The 22,490-nt window shown below is 38.1% G+C and overlaps 1 protein-coding gene across 1 annotated transcript in view; it reads right to left on the bottom strand.

Moving 5' to 3' along the window:
• The window catches only part of CDKAL1 (CDKAL1 threonylcarbamoyladenosine tRNA methylthiotransferase), a 624,055-nt gene that overhangs the window by 349,094 nt on the left and 252,471 nt on the right, over positions 1 to 22,490 (bottom strand). Inside the window, exon 9 of the mRNA XM_024740415.1 lies at positions 485 to 588. Coding sequence (XP_024596183.1) covers positions 485 to 588 — 104 coding nt within the window. The remainder of the gene's footprint in view (positions 1 to 484; positions 589 to 22,490) is intronic.

Raw genomic sequence — 22,490 nt, 5'->3', positions numbered from 1 at the left:
CACAGCAGTCCTGTGGATGACGAGGGTTATCTCTTCTGGCTCATAGTAAAACCTACCTTCTCTTTCCAAAACTCCTGGCAACCCTTATTAGCTCTATTTTCTGAATGGACCAAGAATTACCAAAGAAAGAGGGAGAAATCTTGAGTATTTCACTCAGTCCACAAAAGTCTTATTAACACACAACAGAAGGTCATGGCTTTCATTTTTATTTTTTTGTCTCTTCCATTGAATATAAAGATAGGTGATGAATTTCAAAATACGTCACTTACTTTAGAGTCATAAGAAAACAGAAGAGTGGTGAAAGGGGAGTTATGTCAATATTATAACCTGAATCTGGTAACATCTTCTATTAGATAAGCTGAAATATTTGTAAACTCTTCAGAAAGCTAAATAAGCATGTATCTAGTAAGTAAGCATGTTACTTAGAAGACTATTATAATTTATTAAAAAGACTATAATCACACAGAATTCTAGAAACTCTTACCTTGAAAAGACTGTCTGGCTCTATCTACTAACTCATCAACTGGATAACTGGCCAAATCTCCTCTGGCGTGTTTAGTTTTGCAGTAGGTACAAGCATTGAGACACCTGTTCAAACGACAGCAATAAATAAAGTTAAATTTTTAAAGACAGTGCACACTTAACACGGGAAAAAATATCCAAAACATACACCAAAGTGCTGTTTTAGTATCATTTGCCAGGTTATGTAAGAGATATAAAAAATGAATATCTACCATGCTTCATATTTATTTTATTTCCACCAGGCACAGAAATCTGCAATTTGCAATTCTGTTAAGTTTCAACTATTCAAGAAAGATTGTACAAATCCCATATTATCTTCAAATGCACACATTAATGTGGAAACAAAACTGATAAATGCTTACAATGGTTAATCAAAACAAATTAAAGATTCAAATTTTTTAAAACCAATGACATTTATTTGGCTATCATAAAACTAAAATTTTAGTATCACTTATATATACCGTATTATTCATAAATGAAAAAGCTTTTCATTTAACTTTTAACTAATGATTTAAGAATAAACAGGCAGGGACTTCCCTGGTGGCACATTGGTTAAGAATCCGCCTGCCAATGCAGGAGACATGGGTTTGATCCCTGGTCCGGAAAGATCCCACATGCCACGGAGCAACTAAGTCCATGTGCCAGAACTACTGAGCCTGCGCTCTGGAGCCCGCGAGCCACAACTACTGAGCACGCACGCCATAACTACTGAAGACCGTGCGCCCTAGAGCCCGCACACTGCAACTACTGAGCCCACGTTCTGCAACAACTGAAGCCCATGCACCTAGAGCCTGTGCTCTGCAATGAAGAGTAGCCCCTGCTCACTGCAACTAGAGAAAGCCCGCGCACAGCAACAAAGACCCAATGCAGCCAAATAAATAAATAAAATTTTTAAAAAGAATAAATAGGCAGTACAGAATTCTCATAAGAAAGTACACCCTAAGAAATCTTCAGATAATATTTTTAACTCCTTGAAATCAGAAAAAAATATTAAAACATGTCCAGTGAATGCTCTTTGGGATTATATTAGTCAAAGTAAAGAAGAATAATGACAACATTAATTTAAAAAAATCAAAAAATAGGATTAATTCCCAAAATACTTCAGACATGATACAGAATTGTTTTTTAAAAACTAAAATGTTGGACTTCCCTGGTGGCGCAGTGGTTAAGAATCTGCCTGCCAATGCAGGGCACACGGGTTTGAGCCCTGGTCTGGGAAGATCCCACATGCTGCAGAGCAACTAAGCCCATGCACCAGAACTACTGAGCCTGAGCTCTAGAGCCCATGAGCCACAACTACTGAGCCTGTGTGCCACAACTACTGAAGCCCACATGCCTAGAGCCCGTGCTCCACAACAAGAGAAGCCACCGCAGTGAGAAGCCCGTGCACCACAACAAAGAGTATCTCCTGCTCGCTGCAACTAGAGAAAGCCCACGTGCAGCAATGAAGACCCAATGCAGCCAGAAATAAACAAATTAATTAATTAAAAAAAAAAACCCTAAAATGTTTGTTCTACTCTTATAATTTAAAAATATAGTTTAACTAAATTTTCTTATTATAAAATTAAAGAAAAACAATTACATATAATAAGATATTCTTATGCCAGAAAGATAAGGCTCAACAACATTGAACGAAACAAAGAACAACATTTCTTCAATGATTCAACTGCTATAATAAATAGCAAGGTTTTAAAAGACCATCATTATACAAATGCTTTAAAATTTCAAACAGAGGAAAACAACTTTTAATAATTGTAACTGGCCAATGTGTAATTCTGTTAATATATGACTTTAAAATACATATAAATCATTGAACTCAGGAGGCAACAATGTAATGCTTAATTTCTAATTATTTTTGCATGGAGCTCTTAAGTGAAACAACACACACATTTTGATTTTTAACTTACCACATGTTCTTAAACAGCTAACATTCCTTTCTTCCTAAGCCATTTACACACACACACACACACACACACAAACTGTGGCCTCTCTCTTATGAATAGAGGTTCCAGTCTCCCAATTGTTATATGTCTTCTCTTTTCAATTTCCATCTGTTCCATAACAAGGGCAAAAAGAAAACTGGTTCGTTTGTTTTTTTGGCTTCTCCTTGGGAGAGTAACTCACTTTTGTTTAGCCCTGATTGAGCACCAGGCATTTTGCTAGATGTTTTACATACATTATCTCATTTAACTCTTCTAGAGTTGATGTTACTATCTCCATCTTACAGATGAAGAATCTGCTAACAAAAAGTCAGATAATACAGCTCATTCCACAGAAAAACAAAGGAGCATAAGATACTGTATACTATGAACAACTACACACCAACTAACTGAACAACCTAGAGTAAATAAATAAGCTAGAAATGTACAACCCACCAAGACTAAATCATGATCCCATTTACAACAGCAAAAACAATAAAATACCCAGGAATTAATGTAACCACGAAGGTGAAAGAGCTGTACAATGAGAAGTTTAAGATATTGATGAAAGAAAAAAAAAAAAATCACCAAAGCTGGAGGCATCACAGTTCCTGATTTCAAACTATATTACAGAGCTATAGTAATCAAAACAGTAGGTGCTGGTGTAAAAACAGGCAAATAGACCAACATAAAAGAATTGAGAGCCCAGGAATAAACTCACGCATATACAAGTCAACTAACATTTGACAAAGGAGCCAAGAATACTCAATGGAGAAAAGATAGTCTATTCAACAATTAGTGCTGGGAAAATTGGATATTCATATGCAAAAGAATGAAACTATCACTAACTTATACAATTGACAAGAATTAATTCAAAATGGATTAAAGACAAATGTAAGTCCAGAAACCATAAAACTCCTAGAAGAAAACACAGGGAAACAGCTCCTTGACACTGTTCTTGGCAATTATTTTTTTGGATATGACACCTAAAGCACAAGTAACAGAAGCAAAAACAAGCAAGTTGGACTGCATCAAACTAAAAAGCTTCTGTACAGCAAAGGAAACAATCAACAAAATGAAAAGGCAACCAACAGAATGGGAGAAAATATTTTCAAACCATATATCTGATTCATAATAAATTCATAATAATATATGATTATTACTCTACAATAAGGGATTCATAATATCTGGTAAGGGGTTAATATACAAAATATATTTTTAAAAACTCATGCACCTCAATAATAATAATCCAATTTTAAGACATCCAAATAATATGGATGGACATTTCTCCAAAGAAAATATTCAAATGGCCAACAGGTACAAGAAAAGATACTCAACATCACTAATCATCAAGAAAATGCAAATCAATACCACAGTATCACCTCACACTTGATAGCAAGGCTATTATCAAAAAGGTAAGAGTTAACAACTGCTGGCAAGGATGTAGACAAATAGGAACCCTTGTGCACTATTGGTGGGAATGTAAATTGGTACTGCCACCATGAAAAACAGTATAGAGGTTCCTCAAAAAATTAAAAATAGAACTACTATATGATCCAGCAATTCCATTTCTGGGTTTATCTCCAAAGGAGATGAAATCACTACCTCAAAGAGGTTTCTGCAAACTCATTTTCATTGCAGCATTATTTACAATAGCCAAACATGGAAACAACCCAACTGTTCTTCAACAAATGAATGGATGAAGAAAATGTGATACGTTTAAACAATGGGATGTTATTCAGCTATTAAAAATAAGGAAAACCTGCCACTAGCAACAACATGGATGGATCTTAAGGGCATTATGCTAACTGAAGTAAGTGAGTCAGAGAAAGAAAAATACTGTATGATCTCACTTATATGTGGAATCTAAAATAAACATACAAAATCTGAAAAAAACCCAACTTCATAGAAACTAAGAAAATATTGTTGATCACCAGAGGGTGAGATTTGTGGGAGGTGGGGGAAAAGGGTGAAGGTGGTCTAAAGTTATAAACTTCTAGTTATAAAATAAATAAATTCTGGGGGTGTAATGTACAGCATGGTGACTGTAGTTATCAATTTTGTATTGTATACTTCAACAGCGTTAAGAAAATAGAACTTAAAAGTTCTCATTACAAGAAAAAATCTATAATTATGTAAAACAAGGGATGTTAACTAAAACTGTTGTAAACGTTTCACAATATATACATGTATCAAATAATTGTGTTGTGCATCTTAACACAATGTTATATGGCAATTATATCAGTAAAACCGTGGAGGAAAAATCAGATAAGTAGCTTGTCTGAGACATGTAACAGCTAAAATTCAAATATAAGCCTGCCAAATTTCAAATTCCCTCCTGTTTCCATACCAAGCTGCCTCCCCAGAATAAATATGTATCAAATATCCTAGCTATAGACAAATGCAGATAAGAAATAATAGTAAGATAGGCAATCATCTGACATGAGATATAAAATAATACAACACATATATTCAAAGATATGGCTGGTATTCATCATCCTGTGTATGGAACTGTTTGTTTAAAATCTGTTTCTCTCCTTTATTCTTTGGAAATCTAAGGCTAGGCTTCTTGTCCATCCACTGGCCCAAACTAGTTATTTCACCGTTGTTGTTTATAAGTTCTGTTTTTCATCCAACTGCTGCTCTGTGGCAAAATATGTCACCTTGTTTGTCTTGCCATGGTTTTTAAATTCTACTGCTCAGGTCCTCCAAGCTGATTCCTCTCTCTGTCCTTCTCCTCGGTGGCTTCATGATGGGCTCGATGCAAAAGACCCCTTATTCATTCATGGGATCCCCCCTCATGACTGCCATTCACTCAAGTTGAATCAGCACCGTTCTGAGGAATCTGCTCTCTCTACCCTCGATACTACTTATTCCCAATGGAGAGCTCCATAAATTAAGTGGACAATCTCGATAAAAGCTAATACTATTTCTAACTTGGGCTGTTTCTTAAAAATAACTTTCTTAAGGGACACTAGCCTAGAGAAGGGGAAGGAAAACAGAAGGGAAACATGTATTTTAAATATTTATAACATAAATCAATTAACACACATAAAACACTTAGAATACTGCCGGCACCTAGTAAGTGATCAGTAACTTTAATGCAACTGTTCTAAACAATTCTGTAAGGAATTAATTATGCACTATCATGTTCCAGGGGTACCTAACTTTATGGAACAGATGTGTTGCTGATAGGTTGACTTAAATCAACTATGGAAACCAAATCATGTTTTCCTACTGGCTCTTAATAAAGGTGGAAATGTATTACCCCCCCCATGGAAAAATCACTCATGAAAATGTACTGAAACATTTAAATAAAACAAGCTGATATTTGGGAACATTTATAATAATCAAAATAAGCCAGTAAGTATAAATAGTACATTAAGAATTCAAAATATTCTTCACTAAATTGCTCCCTTGGGGTTAATTAGAGTTGTTGATGTGATATACTTTTGAAGTTCTAAACTCTTTATTGTATAAGATGGGTTCATCCTTATCTGTAATTACCAAAGTAATACTTCATATTATTTCAATAAAGTAAAAATTTCTATAGAGAGCATTTCTATAAGCATGTTATAACAGCACTAATCAAGCATTAAATCTGCTATGTCTTACATTTTAAAAGGAGAGATATTTGTTATAATACACAGGAAAAATTCCCAATATAAAATCAGAAAAGAAAGAAAGAGCTTTTGCATGCTATTTGGTTTAAAAACAATCTTCTCAAACACCGGGAATTATGATGACCAATCATTTCGACATGACAAGCCTCCAACAAAATAAAAGGATTCATCATAGAAACCTTTAGTAGTTTCAGTTATCTGTAAACAATTAAATAATTGTCTAAGAGTAAGAACACTGAGCCGGTTTCTTTAACCGTCACAAAACAAAAGATCTTTGAGGGTTGACTGTTGAAAGCCAAAACCAAAAAGAGATGGCTGTTGAACTGCAAGGAAGAGGCAAAATCCTGAACAGACATAGCCTGTTGTGATAGAAGGATAAAGGTAGCACACCCTACCTACTCATCTTTGTACAGGTTGTTATATGGCCACAGGCCAAGAAATAACTAAAAACCTCAAAAGCAGAGACAGACTGGACATTTAATATAGCAGTATAACTCAAGTCTTAAAAAGCATCTGTGGTAGAATATTTTTAAATTACAGAAACTAAATATGTGAAATAACAACAAATTTTCACAATTAAAATTAAAATATTTCAGAGGGTTCAAATGCACAACAACATGCCAATTTGATACCAAAACCACATAAAGCAAAGAAAAATTAAAAGTTTTAATACATTAGGCTTTTTCTTCTAAAGAGCATCTTTAGATATCAGAAGTTTGGGAATAATTTAAAAATCAGAGTTATACTTTTTTTTTTTTTTTTTTTTTTTTTTTTTGGCGGTACGCGGGCCTCTCACTGTTGTGGCCTCTCCCGTTGCGGAGCACAGGCTCCGGACGCGCAGGCTCAGCGGTCATGGCTCACGGGCCCAGCCGCTCCGCGGCATGTGGGATCCTCCCGGACCGGGGCACGAACCCTGTCCCCTGCATCGGCAGGCGGACTCTCAACCACTGCGCCACCAGGGAAGCCCCAGAGTTATACTTTTAAAGTTTCACCCACACTAATATCACTTTTTTTAAGGCGAAAAAAAGCTTATGTGACTCAGGATTCTGCTTCTCTCTGCTTAGGGTCAAAGATAATTTGAAATATGCAGAAACTATTGTTTTAACAATAACATTAACACTTCAAACTAACATTCTGTGCTACTCACATAATTTAATCCTTATTTATTTTTAATCAGTTGACAGAGCATTAACTTTCTCAAAGCTTCAAACTTTACAAAATAAGCCCTTCACAGAGCAAAACCTTGGAAAAATCACATTGTGGCCTTCCATATGGAAGCCTCCTGAAGCAAAGAAAAAACAAAAACTCAGGAAATAGAAGGTTCACACACTGTAGGCTGTGCCAGACTTGATTGTTAAATATAGCCTATTGTGAGCCCTCATCATGGTTTTTAAAGTATTTTAAAGTATTTCCAGGAAAATTACAAACTTTTTGATCTTTTAAATAAATACAAGAGATACTCTTAGCAAAATCTGATTGGATCTTCAAATGATAATTCCTATTTGCCAAGATCAAAATCCTGAACAAGCAAAGGAAAAATAACACCTGAAAAACTAGCAGAATATATCCTAAATTCTTTAAGCTTCCTGTGGCCAGGACTCCTCCAATGTAACAAATCTCTCCACCTGAGTTACTGCCTCGATCTCCAATCTCAATCTCCTACTCCAAAAATTCATTCTAATAATTACCACCTCTGTCTTTAACTGTAATTGTGCCCTTTGTGGAGTTCCTTTTCATCTGGGGGGGAGGGGGAGAGAGGGGGGTCAGAGGTAGGTCTGGGCACCCAGCTGCTAACCCTTCTATCTGTACAAAATTCAAAAACAATTGCAGCTATATTTTTTCCTTATCGTACCCCCATTAGCTGCTATGCTATATCCTTTGTTTCAAAAACTTGTGCCATCGTATTTAAACTCTGTATCCTTATTTCTCATTCCCTTTACCTGAAAGAGATATCCTTATCATCATCACCCATCAATCTCTATAAAAATCATCACAAGGGCTTCCCTGGTGGCACAGTGGTTGAGAGTCCACCTGCCGATGCAGGGGACACAGGTTCGTGCCTCGGTCCGGGAAGATCCCACATGCCGCGGAGCGGCTGGGCCCGTGAGCCATGGCCGCTGAGCCTGCGCGGCCGGAGCCTGTGCTCCGCGACAGGAGAGGCCACAACAGTGGGAGGCCCGAGAACCGCAAAAAAAAAAAAAAAAATCATCACAAGCTTTAAAATCATTTGGGGTATGGGAGGTGCTAATAAAAGATGGTTGCTGAATGCTTGCCAGACACTCAGCCATACACTTATATTGTTTCATTTATCCTCACAACAATCTTGATGTAAGTATCATTATCCTTAATTTTCATACAGGAAAGTGAGGCCGAAAGGGATTTAAAAACTAGCCCAAAGTTGCATAGATGGCCAAGTGAAAGATGCAATCAATCTTATCTGAAATTCTTTTATCACTGATTGTACTCTACTTCTCTTAAGATACAATAACTTACTCTAGGTAAGAATACGTGATTGTTGGGAAGGATTATGGGAAGATGGCACAGTGGGAAGCTCCAGGAATCTGTCTCCCCACCTAGACAACTGCACTGGCAGAATCTGTCTGGTGTAACTATTTTGGAACTCTGGAGTCAGCTGAAGGCTAGCAACTTCCAAGGGAAGATTTGAATGATAAATTGCCCAACGACAACGAAATAAACATAGGACATTTTCCAGAACAGACCATATGACCACAAATTAAGACTCCAAATACTTTATTTTTTTTAAGATTTTTTTTTTTTGATGTGGACCATTTTTTTAAAGTCTTTATTCAGTATGTTACAATATTGCTCCTGTGTTATGTTTTTTGGTTTTTTGGCCGAAAGGCATGTGGGATCTCAGCTCCCTGACCAGGGATCGAACCCACACCCCCTGTATTGGAAGGCAAAGTCTTAACCACTGGACTACCAGGGAAGTTCCCCAAATATTTTAAAAGATAGATATCATACAAAGTTTCTTCTCTGACCACAAGAGAATGAAGTCAGAAATAAGTAATAAAAAGAAGAGGGAAAATTCACAAAATTGTGGAAATTAAGCAACACACTTTTAAATAACCTATGAATCAGAAGAGAAATCACAAAAGAAATTAGAAAATACTTAGAGATGAACAAAAACAAACACCACACACCAAAACTTATGGGAGGCAGATAAAGGAGTTCTATGGGGAAATTTCAAAGCTAGCTATAAACACTTAAAAAAGAAAGATCTCATATCAATACCCAACTTTACAATGTAAGTATACAGAAAGAGAAGAATAAACTAAAATCAAAGCTGGCAGAATGAAGGAAATAAAGATTTTAGAAAAGGTAAACAAAATAGAGAATAGAAAAACAAAAGAGAAAATCAACAAAACTGAAAGTTGATTCTTCAGAAAGATCAATAAAATTGACAAACCTTTAGCTAGATGGACTAAGAACAAAAAGAGGAGACTCTAGAGCTTCCCTGATGGCGCAGTGGTTGAGAGTCCGCCTGCCGATGCAGGGGACATGGGTTTGTGCCCTGGTCCGGGAAGATCCCACATGCCATGGAGCGGCTGGGCCCATGAGCCATGGCTGCTGAGCCTGCGTGTCCGGAGCCTGTGCTCCTCAACGAGAGAGGCCACAACAGTGAGAGGCCTGCGTACTGCACAAAACAAAAAAACAAACCAAAAAAAAAGAGGAGACTCTAGTATAATCAGAAATGAAAGTGGGATATTACTACTCATTCTAAAGAAGTAAAAAGGATTATAAGGGAGTGACATGAACAATTGTACACCAACAAATTGTATTACCTAGTTGATAAGAACAAATTCCTGGAAACAAAAAAACTACCCAGACTAAACCATGAAGAAATAGAAAATCTGAATATATCTGTAACTAGTACAGAGCTTGAATCAGTAATCAAAAATCTCCCAACAAATAAAAGTTCTGAACCTGATTACTTCACTGGTGAATTCTATCAAACATTTAGAGAAGAACTAATACCAATTCCTCTCAAACTTTTCCAAAAACTGAATAGAAGGGAACATTTTCGAACTCATTCTCTGAGGGCAAGATTACCTTGATACTCAAGCCATCCAAAGACACTGAAAGAAAACAAAACCACAGACCAATATCCCTTATGAATATCAATGCAAAAATCCTCAACAAAAAAGATGCTAGCAAACAGAATTCAGCAGCACATTAAAAGAATTACACACCATGACCAAGTGGGATTTATTCCTGGAATGCAAGGATGGTTCAACAGTGTGAATTGATCAATGTAAACGTCATATCAACAGAATGAAGGAGAAAAAAAAGAAAACATGATCATCTGAATTGATGTAGAAAAAAAGCATTTGACAAAATTCAACATCTTTTCATTATAAAAACAATCAACAAACTAGAAATAGGAACTCCCTCAACATAATAAAAGCTATAAGTGAAAAACCCACAAAGAACCTCATTTGCAGTGATAAACAACTGAAAGCTTTTCCTCTAAGATGAGGAACAAGGCAAGGATGCCTACTTTCACCACTTCAACATAATACTGGAAGTTCTAGCTTGATCAATTAGGCAAGTAAAAGAAAGAAGGGGCATCCAAGTAGAATCTGTTTGCAGATGGTGCTATTTATAATAGCATCAAAAAGAATAAAATACCTACGAATTAACTTAACCAAAGCACTGTGAGACTTATGCAATGAAAACTACAAAACACTGCTGAAAGAAATTGAAGAAGACATAAATAAAGGGGAGTACACCCCATATTCATAGATTAAAAGACTTAATATCATTAAAATGTCAATATTACCCACAGTGATCTAAAGATTCAGTGCAATCCCTTTCAAAATTCCAATGACATTTTTTGCAGCAACAGAAAAATCTATCCCAGAATTCATATGAAATCTCAAGGTACCCCAAACAGCCAAAACAATCTTGAAAAAAAAAAAACTGGAGGACTCACAGTTCCTGATTTCGAAAACTTTCTATAAAGCTACATTAAAACAGTGCAGTACTGACATAAACACAGACATATAAACTAGTGGAATAAAACAGAGAGCCCCAAAATAAACCCTCTTGTATATGGTCAGATGATTTTTGACAAGAGTATAAAGACCATTCGATGAGATGAGGACAGTCTTTTCAACAAATGATGCTGGGAAAACTAGATAGCCATATGCAAAAGAATAAAGTTGGACCTTTACCTAACACCGTATACAAAAATTAACTCAAAATGGATCAAGGACCTACATGTAAGACCTAAAATAATAAACCTCTTAGAAAAAAACAAAGGACAAACGCTTCACAACACTGGACTTGGCAATGATTTCTTGGACATGACATCAAACGCACAGACAACTTAAGAAAACAGACAAAGGACTTCAGGAAAAGTTTTTAATTTTTTTCATCATTATCAACAGAGTAAAAAGGCAACCCACAGAATTGGAGATAATATTTGCCAACTACACACCTGATAAAGGATAATACCCAGAATATATAGAGAACTCCAAAAACTCAACAACAATATCAAAAAACCAAACAACCCAATTCAAAAATGGGCAAAGAACTTGAGTAGACATTTCTCCAAAGAAGATCTATGAATGCCTAATAAGCACATGAAAAGATACTCAACATCACTGAATCAGTAGGGAAATAAGAGTCAAAACTCCAATGAGATACCACCTCACACCAATTAGGATTGCTATTACCAAAAAAACAAAAGAACAAGTGTTGGAGAAAATGTGGAGAAACCAGAATCCTTGTGCACTGCTGGTGGGAATGTAAAATGGTACCCACTGTGGAAAACAGTATGGTGTTTCCTCAGAAAATTAAAAGTAGAATTACCATATATGATCCAGCAGTTCCACTTCTAGATATATACACAAAAGAATTGAAAGCAGGGTCTTGAAGAAATATTTGTACAATCATATTCATGGCAACAGCAGTGTTATTTACAATCAATAAAATATGGAATCAACCCAAGTGTCCATCGATGGACGAATGGATAAGCAAAATCAATGGAATATTATTCAGCCTTTAAAAGGAAGAACATTCTGCAATACACTACAAAATGAATGAACTTTGAGGACTTTATGCTAAGTGAAATAAGCAAGTCACAAAAAGACTTGATTCCACTTATAGGAAAGTACTTGGAGTAGTCAAATTCATAGAGACAGAAAGTAAAATGGTGGTTGCCAGGGCCTGGGGAGAGGGGGAAAATGGGGAGCTATTGTTTAATGAGTATAGAGTTTCAATTTTACAAGACAAAAAGACTTATGGGGTTGGATGTTGGTGATGGCTGCACAGCAATGTGAATGTATTTAATACCACTGAACTGTACACTTAAAAATGGTTAAGATGGCAAAATGGTTACGATGGCAATTTTTTTTTTTTGCGGTACGCGGGCCTCTCACTGTTGTAGCCTCTCCCGTTGCGGAGCACAGGCTCCGGACACACAGGCTCAGCGGCCATGGCTCACGGGCCCAGCCGCTCTGCGGCATATGGGATCTTCCCGGACCGGGGCACGAACCCGTGTCCCCTGCATCGGCAGGTGGACTCTCAACCACTGCACCACCAGGGAAGAACCCGATGGCAACTTTTATGTTACTTGTGTTTTACCAAAAGTTTTTAAAAAGAATACATGATTATTTGTGGGCTTAATGCACAGGAGATTATAGTTTACTTAAAAAAATAGGCATGTATCTTACTCGGCTTACTATCTGATGTAGTAACTTACTATCTAACACAGTAACTTGTATACTATTAGAATATCGACAAATACTCAGTTATGGGTGATTTCATAATGAACCAGACGAGATGTCAAGCCAATACTTTGTTACAGAGTCGGGAGCAGTGCTTAACAGAAAATGGGCTGGCAATTATTAATTCTACCTGCTTAGAAACACATCCAGAAAGATACAATGAAGCAGGGAAAGGGAAGCCAGGAATGGAGAGGGATGGGGAGATACCATGGATCTTGGTAGGCAAAAGGATCTGCACTCCTGTCTTCAAGATCAGGCAGCTGGGAACAGGAAACTAAAGCTTGGAGACTAAAACTGTAAGGCCAGGGACCCTACACAGGATATAAACACAGTACAATGTGTACACCAAACCAAATAGACCATCTAACAAGAGAAATCAAAGGGCCAAAGTATCCATCAAAGAACCAATGATTTCATTTATCCATTTTCAGTATAACTGTCCATACATTTTCCATCAATAGTTCCCAGACCTTAAGATGCCACAGAGCAATAAATTTAAAATGCACACACTTAAAACTGGCAACCAAATAGGGCGCAAACTTTCTATTTTGCCAAGTAAAGACATTTTTTTAAAAAAGTTAAACTACCCTATTGTGTTTATGTTTTTATATTTTAAAATGTTTTAAATTTTAATATTTTTATTATAATAAAAGATATATTTATATTTTAAAATATTAAAATCTGATATAAAATAAAATATCCGATTTCTCTTTAAGTCTTCAGTGTTACTAAATGTAGTATTCAACAATGAATGCACTTCAACAATGTTAGCAGCTACTATTATTATTAATAGGAGTAATTTATCACTCCATTCCTTGAATGTTTACATAATAACATTATAACCTATAAGTCACATAAAATAAAAGCTTGATATTCTCACGGGAAAAGTAACTTTAAATGGATGATATCTGACACACACAGTTTCAAGTAGTTCTGAACTGAGCTGAACAGGATGATATCTGACACACACAGTTTCAAGTAGTTCTGAACTGAGCTGAACAGGTTATACTTGTATGTATGGGATTCACTGTGTGCTTGACCATTTTATATTTCTGGAAGTGGATTTCCAACAGTGCAGGAGGGTTCTCTTCTCCACACCCTCCCCAGCATTTATTGCTTGTAGACTTTTTGATGGTGGCCATTCTGCCTGGTGTGAGGTGATACCTCATTGTAGCTTTGATTTCCATTTCTCTGATAATTAGTGATGTTGAGCATCTTTTCATGTGCTTTTTGGCCATCTTTATGTCTTTTTTGGTCTACGATAATCTTTAGAATTGAAGAGGTACAGGCAAAAATAGCAGAAAAATGGCTTTAACTGAATATTAGCCTAAATCGGGTAACATGCCAACTGATACAAACATAGAATATAATTAATAAGCAACAATAATAATCACAGTTGGATTTTCAATGTGTTCTATTTATAGCTAGTGGTTTACTCCCTGGGGGACAAAGTCCCACCCCCATAACAGCAACAACTGTTTTCTGAGTGTGTTTACCAAAATAGCATGGTGAAAGATGAGGAAATTCTGACAACCACAGAGCATGTACTTTTCCAACATTTTTCTTTTATTCCGCCTACATTGTTATTTTTAGTTTTATAAAACAATGACAGCAGTACAAACAATTAAGACTAAGCTATTATCTCTATACCTTTCAAAGACAGCAGTGGAGGTAGCTGTAGCCACCAAATAATACTTGCTAGTGAAGCAAAACTACCTGATTGGCCATTAGAACTGGAGAACCCATACAAAGTTACTCTGTGCTGCTGATCTGAATTAACTTATGAATGTCCAAGCTGAAAAGGAAATAGGGACTCTGACGACAACTATTTATCTGCTACCATGGTAGGGGACTTTATTTATATAGTGGGTGTGTAAATCATATATATATTTACATATATATTATGTTTATATATTATGTGTATATTTAGGTTTATAAATATATACATATAATTCTTCCTTTTAAAATACAATTCTGCCATGTAGGACATATTCCTAACATACTGTAAGGTCAAAGAAGCAATAACAAATACTCTTTAAAGTAACATAATCAAGTAGATATGTATTTGTATGTAAAGCACAAACACACAAGTACACAGACACACACACACACACAGTTTCGCCACTTCCACTAATATTCACTGCATCTCTGAGTTTATGTTTGACTTTTTTTTTTTTTACGTACAGATACCTGGCCCCCTTTCCAAACTTACTGAATCAGAATCTGCAAAAATGGAACCAAGGCATACGCATTTGTAAAACGTAGTACTATTTTTATATGCCTGAGTTGAAGCCAAATTTACTTGGTGAAAATATTAGAAATAACAATTTACTTCAATAGTAGAAATAACAATTTACTTCCTGTGGCTTAATAGTTAACACTCATCTCCTATTAAACTAAGGAAAACTAAATCTTCACTTTCGAGTACTCTTAAGGATAACATATGGGAAGTGATCTCTAGCAAAGACTCATCTAAGAGTTAACCTCCTCAAAGTTTGACTAACCACACACAATTATACCAACCGAAAAAACTGAAGAATGAACCTCAAACTATATTGAAAAGTAAAGGAGTATCAGCAGAGAGGTATTGTTTTTGCTTCCTTAGTGGCTCTGGAGGCTGACGTCTGCCGGCGTGAAATCTCACAGGAAACACTGGCAGAAACTAATTCTATAACATATAACAGGTACCATATTTTGGCGCCTAGGATAAAAGGTATTGTTCGAACATGGGTCAAAACATCCTGGGAACAGAAAAAAAAAAGTCTTATATTTCAACTGTGCTGAAACTAGAAAGCTAAACTCAGATAATTTTCTAACCTGTGTAGGAAAATAAATTGTTTGGGTCAAATAATGGTGTAATTACATAATGAAGAGAGAGGAGGTGTTTTAAATTGAAATGGAAAAGTAAAGCCTAAGCATTTATGCAATTACCCAACTTTTTTTTTTTTTTTTTTTTGGCCGCACCACGTGGCTTGTGGGATTCTATTTCCCTGAGCAGGGATCTAACCCGGGGCCCCTGGCAGTGAAAGCAGGGAGTCCCAACTGCTTGACTGCCAGGGAATTCGCAATTACTCACCATTTTCACTTCAACAAATCCTCTAAATGTGAGAGCTACAATTTCAATTAGCATTATAATGATCGAATAAGTAAAAGCCAGTGCCTATCTCTCCCCTTTGGCAATTATATCTAAAGCAGGGTCAAGACAAAATACCATATATCAGAGCTAAAATGAGGGGACCAGGGACTTCTCTGGCAGTCCAGTGGTTAGGACTCAGTGCTTCCACTGCAGGGGTCACAGGTTCCATCCCTGGTTGGGGAACCAAGATCCTAAATGTCACGCTGGGCAGCATCCCCCCACCCCAAAAAATGAGGGGACCAACAGGTCCCTAATGTAAAGTCACTAGCTATCAAGCCAACCACCAAAACCTCCAAGAGGAAAGCTTTTCCCACTCAAGCCTCAGGTGCACAATGGTTTGCTTAGTGTACAGCATTCTCCTTCACACATATTACACCTATTTCCTTGAATGATTGTAAGAACCCCTACTGATTCAATAAAAGCTCTTTTTCTTTCTTTTTTGGGACAAGGAGTGATAAAAGCTATCCCAATTAAATACAAAATTTAATCCTTTCTAAAGAATCATGCTGTTTTCAGAAACATTAGGATAAAAAGGAAAAATGTACCTCAAATGGAAGAAATATTTCAATTTAAAAACTCGAATGGGGCTTCCCTGCTGGCACAGCGGTTGGGGGTCCACCTGCCGATGCAGGGGACGCGGGTTTGTGCCCCGGTCCAGGAAGATCCCACATGCCGCGGACCGGCTGGGCCCGTGGACCATGGGGCCTGCGCGTCCGGAGCCTGTGCTCCGCAACGGGAGAGGCCACAACAGTGAGAGGCCCGCGTACCGCAAAAAAACAAAAACAAAAAATAAACTCGAATGGGAACACTAAAGGAGAATGTTTTACAGAAAAGCCATATACCAGTTAAGGAGAACTTCCTTCCCAAGAGATGGGGATACACATGGGGCATATGATCCTAAAGGAGCCACCCTTTGATGGAGGCAAAAGTGAATCATAAGAAGCTTCTGGCTCCCCAGTAGGGCTAGTCATACAGGCAGACACATAGGTATGGAATGTTACCTTTGTTTAAAAGAATCAACCGATGCAATACAGTAAGACCGTTTATCCAAATGCTGGAGATCAGACCAGGTACCTGAGCGCCCACAACTCCCAAAGAGTACAAAACAAATGATAGGAAATGCTGTTTATTAGTATTTCCCAGAGTAGATTTCTTACCTATCCTTAAATGTTTATTTTGTTGGCTTCCAACAGATCCTACTGGAAAATTCTTTCTTATATTTCCAAATATATCCTGTCCTATTTAACATTTTTTTTCTAGATTAAGTGGGGAAAACTGGTTCATTTTAAAATTTATCAAGATAAAATCACTCTAATTTGGGTACTAATTCCATTTCCAGGGGCTCTAGAGGTGGCTGATGAGAGTGCAAATTAGTATAACTTTTCTGAAGACAAATCTGCTAATACGTGTTAAAAAGCCTCACAATGTTCCCCAATAACTCGATTTCCAACCTAATAAACATTTTATTTTAAATTGTTTAATCTGTATACAGTGTGCAAAGAAATAATCTTTCAAGTACAGATTTTTTTTTAACATCTTTATTGGAGTATAATTGCTTTACATTGTTGTGTTAGTTTCTGCTGTATAACAAAGTGATTCAGCTATATGTATACATAATCCCCATATCTCCTTCCTCTTGAATCTCCCTCCCACCCTCCCTATCCCACCCCTCTAGGTGGTCACAAAGCACAGAGCAGATCTCCCTGTGCTACGCGGCTGCTTCCTACTAGCTATCTATTTTACATTTGGTAGAGTATATAAGTCCACGCCACTCTCTCACTTCGTCCCAGCTTACCCTTCCCCCTCCCCATGTCCTCAAGTCCAGTCTCTATGTCTGCATCTTTACTCCTGTCCCTCCCCTAGGTTCATCAGAACCGTTTTATTTTTTTAGATTCCATATATATGTGTTAGCATCAAGTACAGATTCTTAAAAACACAACACTATTGCTGACATAATAATAATAGTAAGCTAACAGTTGCACAATGCTTACTGTCTGCAAGGCACTAAGCACTCTAGATGTATTAAATCACTTTCAATCCTTAGAGCAACGTTGTGAGGTTCATGTTTTCATCGACCTTCTTTTACACATGAAGAAACTGAGGCAGAATGAGGCTAAGTAACTTATTAAAGGCTACTAATTAGGTGTGAGGCTAGGATTTGAAACCAAGAAGCCCTAGATCATCCAACTTCGATATACAAAGTCAAAATTTGCTAGACTAATATACACGATTTTACTATGTTCTGATATCCATTACCAAATATCATATCCTAAGGCATCTAAATTCCACCATGATAAAAGAAAAATATTAAAGGCAACTAAAACATATATAACACACGGTAAATTCTCAAAGAAACTACAGAGGAAGCCCCTTCCCGGGCGGAGACTGCGGGTGGCGGAGGGGGGAAGCTTCGGGGCCGCGGAGGAGAGCACAGCAACAGGGGTGCGAAGGGCAAAGCAGAGAGATTCCCGCACAGAGGATCAGGGCCGACCGGCACTCACCAGCCCGAGCGGCTTGTCTGCTCACCCGCCGGGGCGGGCAGGGCTGGGAGCTGAGGCTCGGGATTCCGTCGGAACACAGGGAGAGGACTGGGGTTGGCAGCGTGAACACAAACTGAACGGGCTAGTGCGCCACAGCTAGCCGGGAGGGAGTCCGGGAAAAAGTCTGGAGCTGCCGAAGAGACAAGAGACTTTTTCTTCCCTCTTTGTTTCTTGGTGCGCGAGGAGAGCGGATTAAGAGCACCGCTTAAAGGAGCTCCAGAGATGGGTGCGAGCCGCGGCTATCAGCGCGGACCCCAGAGACAGGCATGAGACGCTAAGGATGCTGCTGTCGCCACCAAGAAGCCTGTGTGCGAGCACAGGTCACTATCCACACCTCCCCTCCCGGGACCCTTTGCAGCCCGCCACTGCCAGGGTCCCGGGAGCCAGGGACAACTTCCCCGGGAGAACGTAAGGCGCGCCTCAGGCTGATGAAACTTCACGCTGGCCTCTGCCGCCGCAGGCTCCACCCGCATCCGTACCCCTCCCTCCCCCCGGCCTGAGGGAGCCAGAGCCCCCGAATCAGCTGCTCCTTTAACCCCTTCCGTCCTGTCTCAGAGAAGAACAGACGCCCTCAGGCAACCTACACGCACAGGCGGGGCCAAATCCAAAGCTGAGCCCCAGGAGCTGTGTGAACAAAGAGAAAGGGAAATCTCTCCCAGCAGCCTCAGAAGCAGCGGATTAAATCTCCACAATCAACTTCATGTACCCTGCATCTGTGGAATACCTGAATAGGCAACGAACCATCCCAAATAGAGGAGGTGGACTTTGGGAGCAACAATATATATGTATTTTCCCCTTTTTCTCTTTCTGTGAGTGTGTATGTGTATGCTTCTGTCTGTGATTTTGTCTGTATAGCTTTGCTTTTACCATTTGTCCTAGGGTACTGTCTGGCCGTTTTTTTAATGTTGTTTTGTTTTTTTACTTAAAAATATTTTTTCTTAATAATAATTATTTTTTAATTATTTTATTTTAGCTTCTTTCTTTCCTTCTTTTTTTTCCTCCCTTTCATTCTGAGCCGTGTGGAGGACAGGCTCTTGGTGCTCCAGCCAGGCATCAGGGCTGTGCCACTGAGGAGCGAGAGCCAACTTCAGGACACTGGTCCACAAGAGACCGCCCACCTCCACGTAATATAAAACAGCGAAAATCTCCCAGAGATCTCCATCTCAACACCAGCACCCAGCTTCACTCAATGACCAGCAAGCTACAGTGCTGGACATCCTATGCCAAACAACTAGCAAGACAGGAACACAACCCCATCCATTAGCACAGAGGCTGCCTAAAATCATAATAAGGCCACAGACATCCCAAAACACACCACTGGATGTGGACCTTCCCACAAGAAAGACAAGATCCAGCCTCATCCACCAGAACACAGGCACTAGTCCCCTCCACCAGGAAGCCTACACAACCCACTGAACCAACCTTAACCACTGCGGACAGACACCAAAAACAACGGAAACTATGAACCTGCAGCCTGCAAAAAGAAGACCCCAAACACAGTAAGATAAGCAAAATGAGAAGACAGAGAAAAACACAGCAGATGAAAGAGCAAGGCAAAAACCCACCAGACCTAACAAATGAAGAGGAAATAGGCAGTCTACCTGAAAAAGAATTCAGAATAATGATAGTAAAGATGATCCAAAATCCTGGAAATAGAATGAAGAATATACAAGAAACCTCTAACAAGGACCTAGAAGAACTAAAGAGCAAACGAACAACACAATAAATGAAATTAAAAATTCTCTAGAAGAGATCAATAGCAGAATAACTGAGGCAGAAGAACGGACAAGTGACCTGGAAAATAAAATAGTGGAAATAACTACTACAGAGCAGAATAAAGAAAAAAAGACAGTCTCAGAGACCTCTGGGACAACATTAAACGCACCAACATTTGAATTATAGGGGTCCCAGAAGAAGAAGAGAAAAAGAAAGGGACTAAGAAAATATTTGAAGAGATTATAGTTGAAAACTTCCCTACTATAGGCAAGGAAATAATTAATCAAGTCCAGGAAGCACAGAGATTATATAGGGGTCCCAGAAGAAGAAGAGAAAAAGAAAGGGACTAAGAAAATATTTGAAGAGATTATAGTTGAAAACTTCCCTACTATAGGCAAGGAAATAGTTAATCAAGTCCAGGAAGCACAGAGATTACCATACAGGATAAATCCAAGGAGAAACACACCAAGACACATATTAATCAAACCATCAAAAATTAAATACAAAGAACAGGGCTTCCCTGGTGGCGCACTGGTTGGGAGTCTGCCTGGCGATGCAGGGGATGCGGGTTCATGCCCTGGTCCGGGAAGATCCCACATGCCGCGGAGCGGCTGGGCCCGTAAGCCATGGCCGCTAAACCTGCGCGTCCGGAGCCTGTGCTCTGCAGCGGGAGAGGCCACAACAGTGAGAGGCCCTTGTACCACACACACACACAAAATTAAATACAAAGAACAAATATTAAAAGCAACAAGGGACAAACAACAATTAACACATAAGGGAATCCCCATAAGGTTAACAGTTGATCTTTCAGCAGAAACTCTGCAAGCCAAAGGGAGTGGCAGGACATATTTAAAGTGATGAAAGAGAACAACCTACAACCAAGATTACTCTACCCAACAAGGATCTCATTCAGATTTGATGGAGAAATTCAAAGCTTTACAGATGAGCAAAAGCTAAGAGAATTCACCACCACCAAATCAGCTCTACAACCAATGCTAAGGAACTTCTCTAGGCAGGAAACACAAGAGAAGGAAAAGACCTACAATAAAAAACCCAAAACAATTAAGAAAATGGTAATAGGAACATACATATCGATAATTACCTTAAATGTAAATGGATTAAATGCTCCAACCAAAAGACACAGACTGGCTGAATGGATACAAAAACAAGACTCATATATATGCTGTCTACAAGAGACCCACTTCAGACGTAGGGACCCATACAGACTGAAAGTGAGGGGATGGAAAAAGATATTCCATGCAAATGGAAATCAAAAGAGCTGGAGTAGCAATTCTCATATCAGACAAAATAGACTTTAAAACAAAGACTATTACAAGAGACAAAGAAGGACACTACATAATGATCAAGGGATCGATCCAAGAAGATATAACAATCGTAAATGCTTATACACCCAACATAGGAGTACCTCAATACATAAGGCAAAAACTAACAGCCATAAAACGGGAAATCGACAGCAACACAATCATAGTAGGGGACGTTAACACCACACTTTCACCAATGGACAGATCATCCAGAATGAAAGTAAATAAGGAAACACAAGCTTTAAATGATACATTAAACAAGATAGACTTAACTGATATTTATAGGACATTCCATCCAAAAACAACAGAATACACATTCTTCTCAAGTGCTCATGGAACATTCTCCAGGACAGATCATACCTTGGGTCACAGATCAAGCCTCGGTAAATTTAAGAAAATTGAAATTGTATCAAGTATCTTTTCCGACCACAACGCTATGAGACTAGATATCAATTACAGGAAAAAATGTGTAAGAAATACAAACACATGGACGCTAAACAACACACTACTTAATAACCAAGAGATCACTGAAGAAATCAAAGAGGAAATCAAAAAATACCTAGAAACAAATGACAATGAAAACACAACGACCCAAAACCTATGGGGTGCAGCAAAAGCAGTTCTAAGAGGGAAGTTTATAGGTATACAAGCCTACCTTAAGAAACAAGAAACATCTCAAATACACAACCTAACCTTACCCCAAAAGCAATTAGAAAAAGAAGAAGAAAAACAACCCCCATGTCAGAAGAAGGAAAGAAATCATACAGATCAGATCAGAAATAAATGAAAAAGAAATGAAGGAAACAATAGCAAAGATCAGTAAACCTAAAAGCTGGTTCTTTGAGAAGATAAACAAAATTGATAAACCATTAGCCAGACTTATCAAGAAAAAAATGGGAGAAGACTCAAATCAATAGAATTAGCAATGAAAAAGGAGAAGTAACAACTGACACTGCA

This window comes from Neophocaena asiaeorientalis, unplaced genomic scaffold, assembly GCF_003031525.2.
Source record: "Neophocaena asiaeorientalis asiaeorientalis breed wild unplaced genomic scaffold, Neophocaena_asiaeorientalis_V1.1 scaffold273, whole genome shotgun sequence".
In the NCBI taxonomy this organism is placed as follows: Eukaryota; Metazoa; Chordata; class Mammalia; order Artiodactyla; family Phocoenidae; genus Neophocaena; species Neophocaena asiaeorientalis.
The sequence above is the reverse complement of the archived record's forward strand: the minus strand, read 5'-3'. Positions and strand labels throughout refer to the sequence as shown.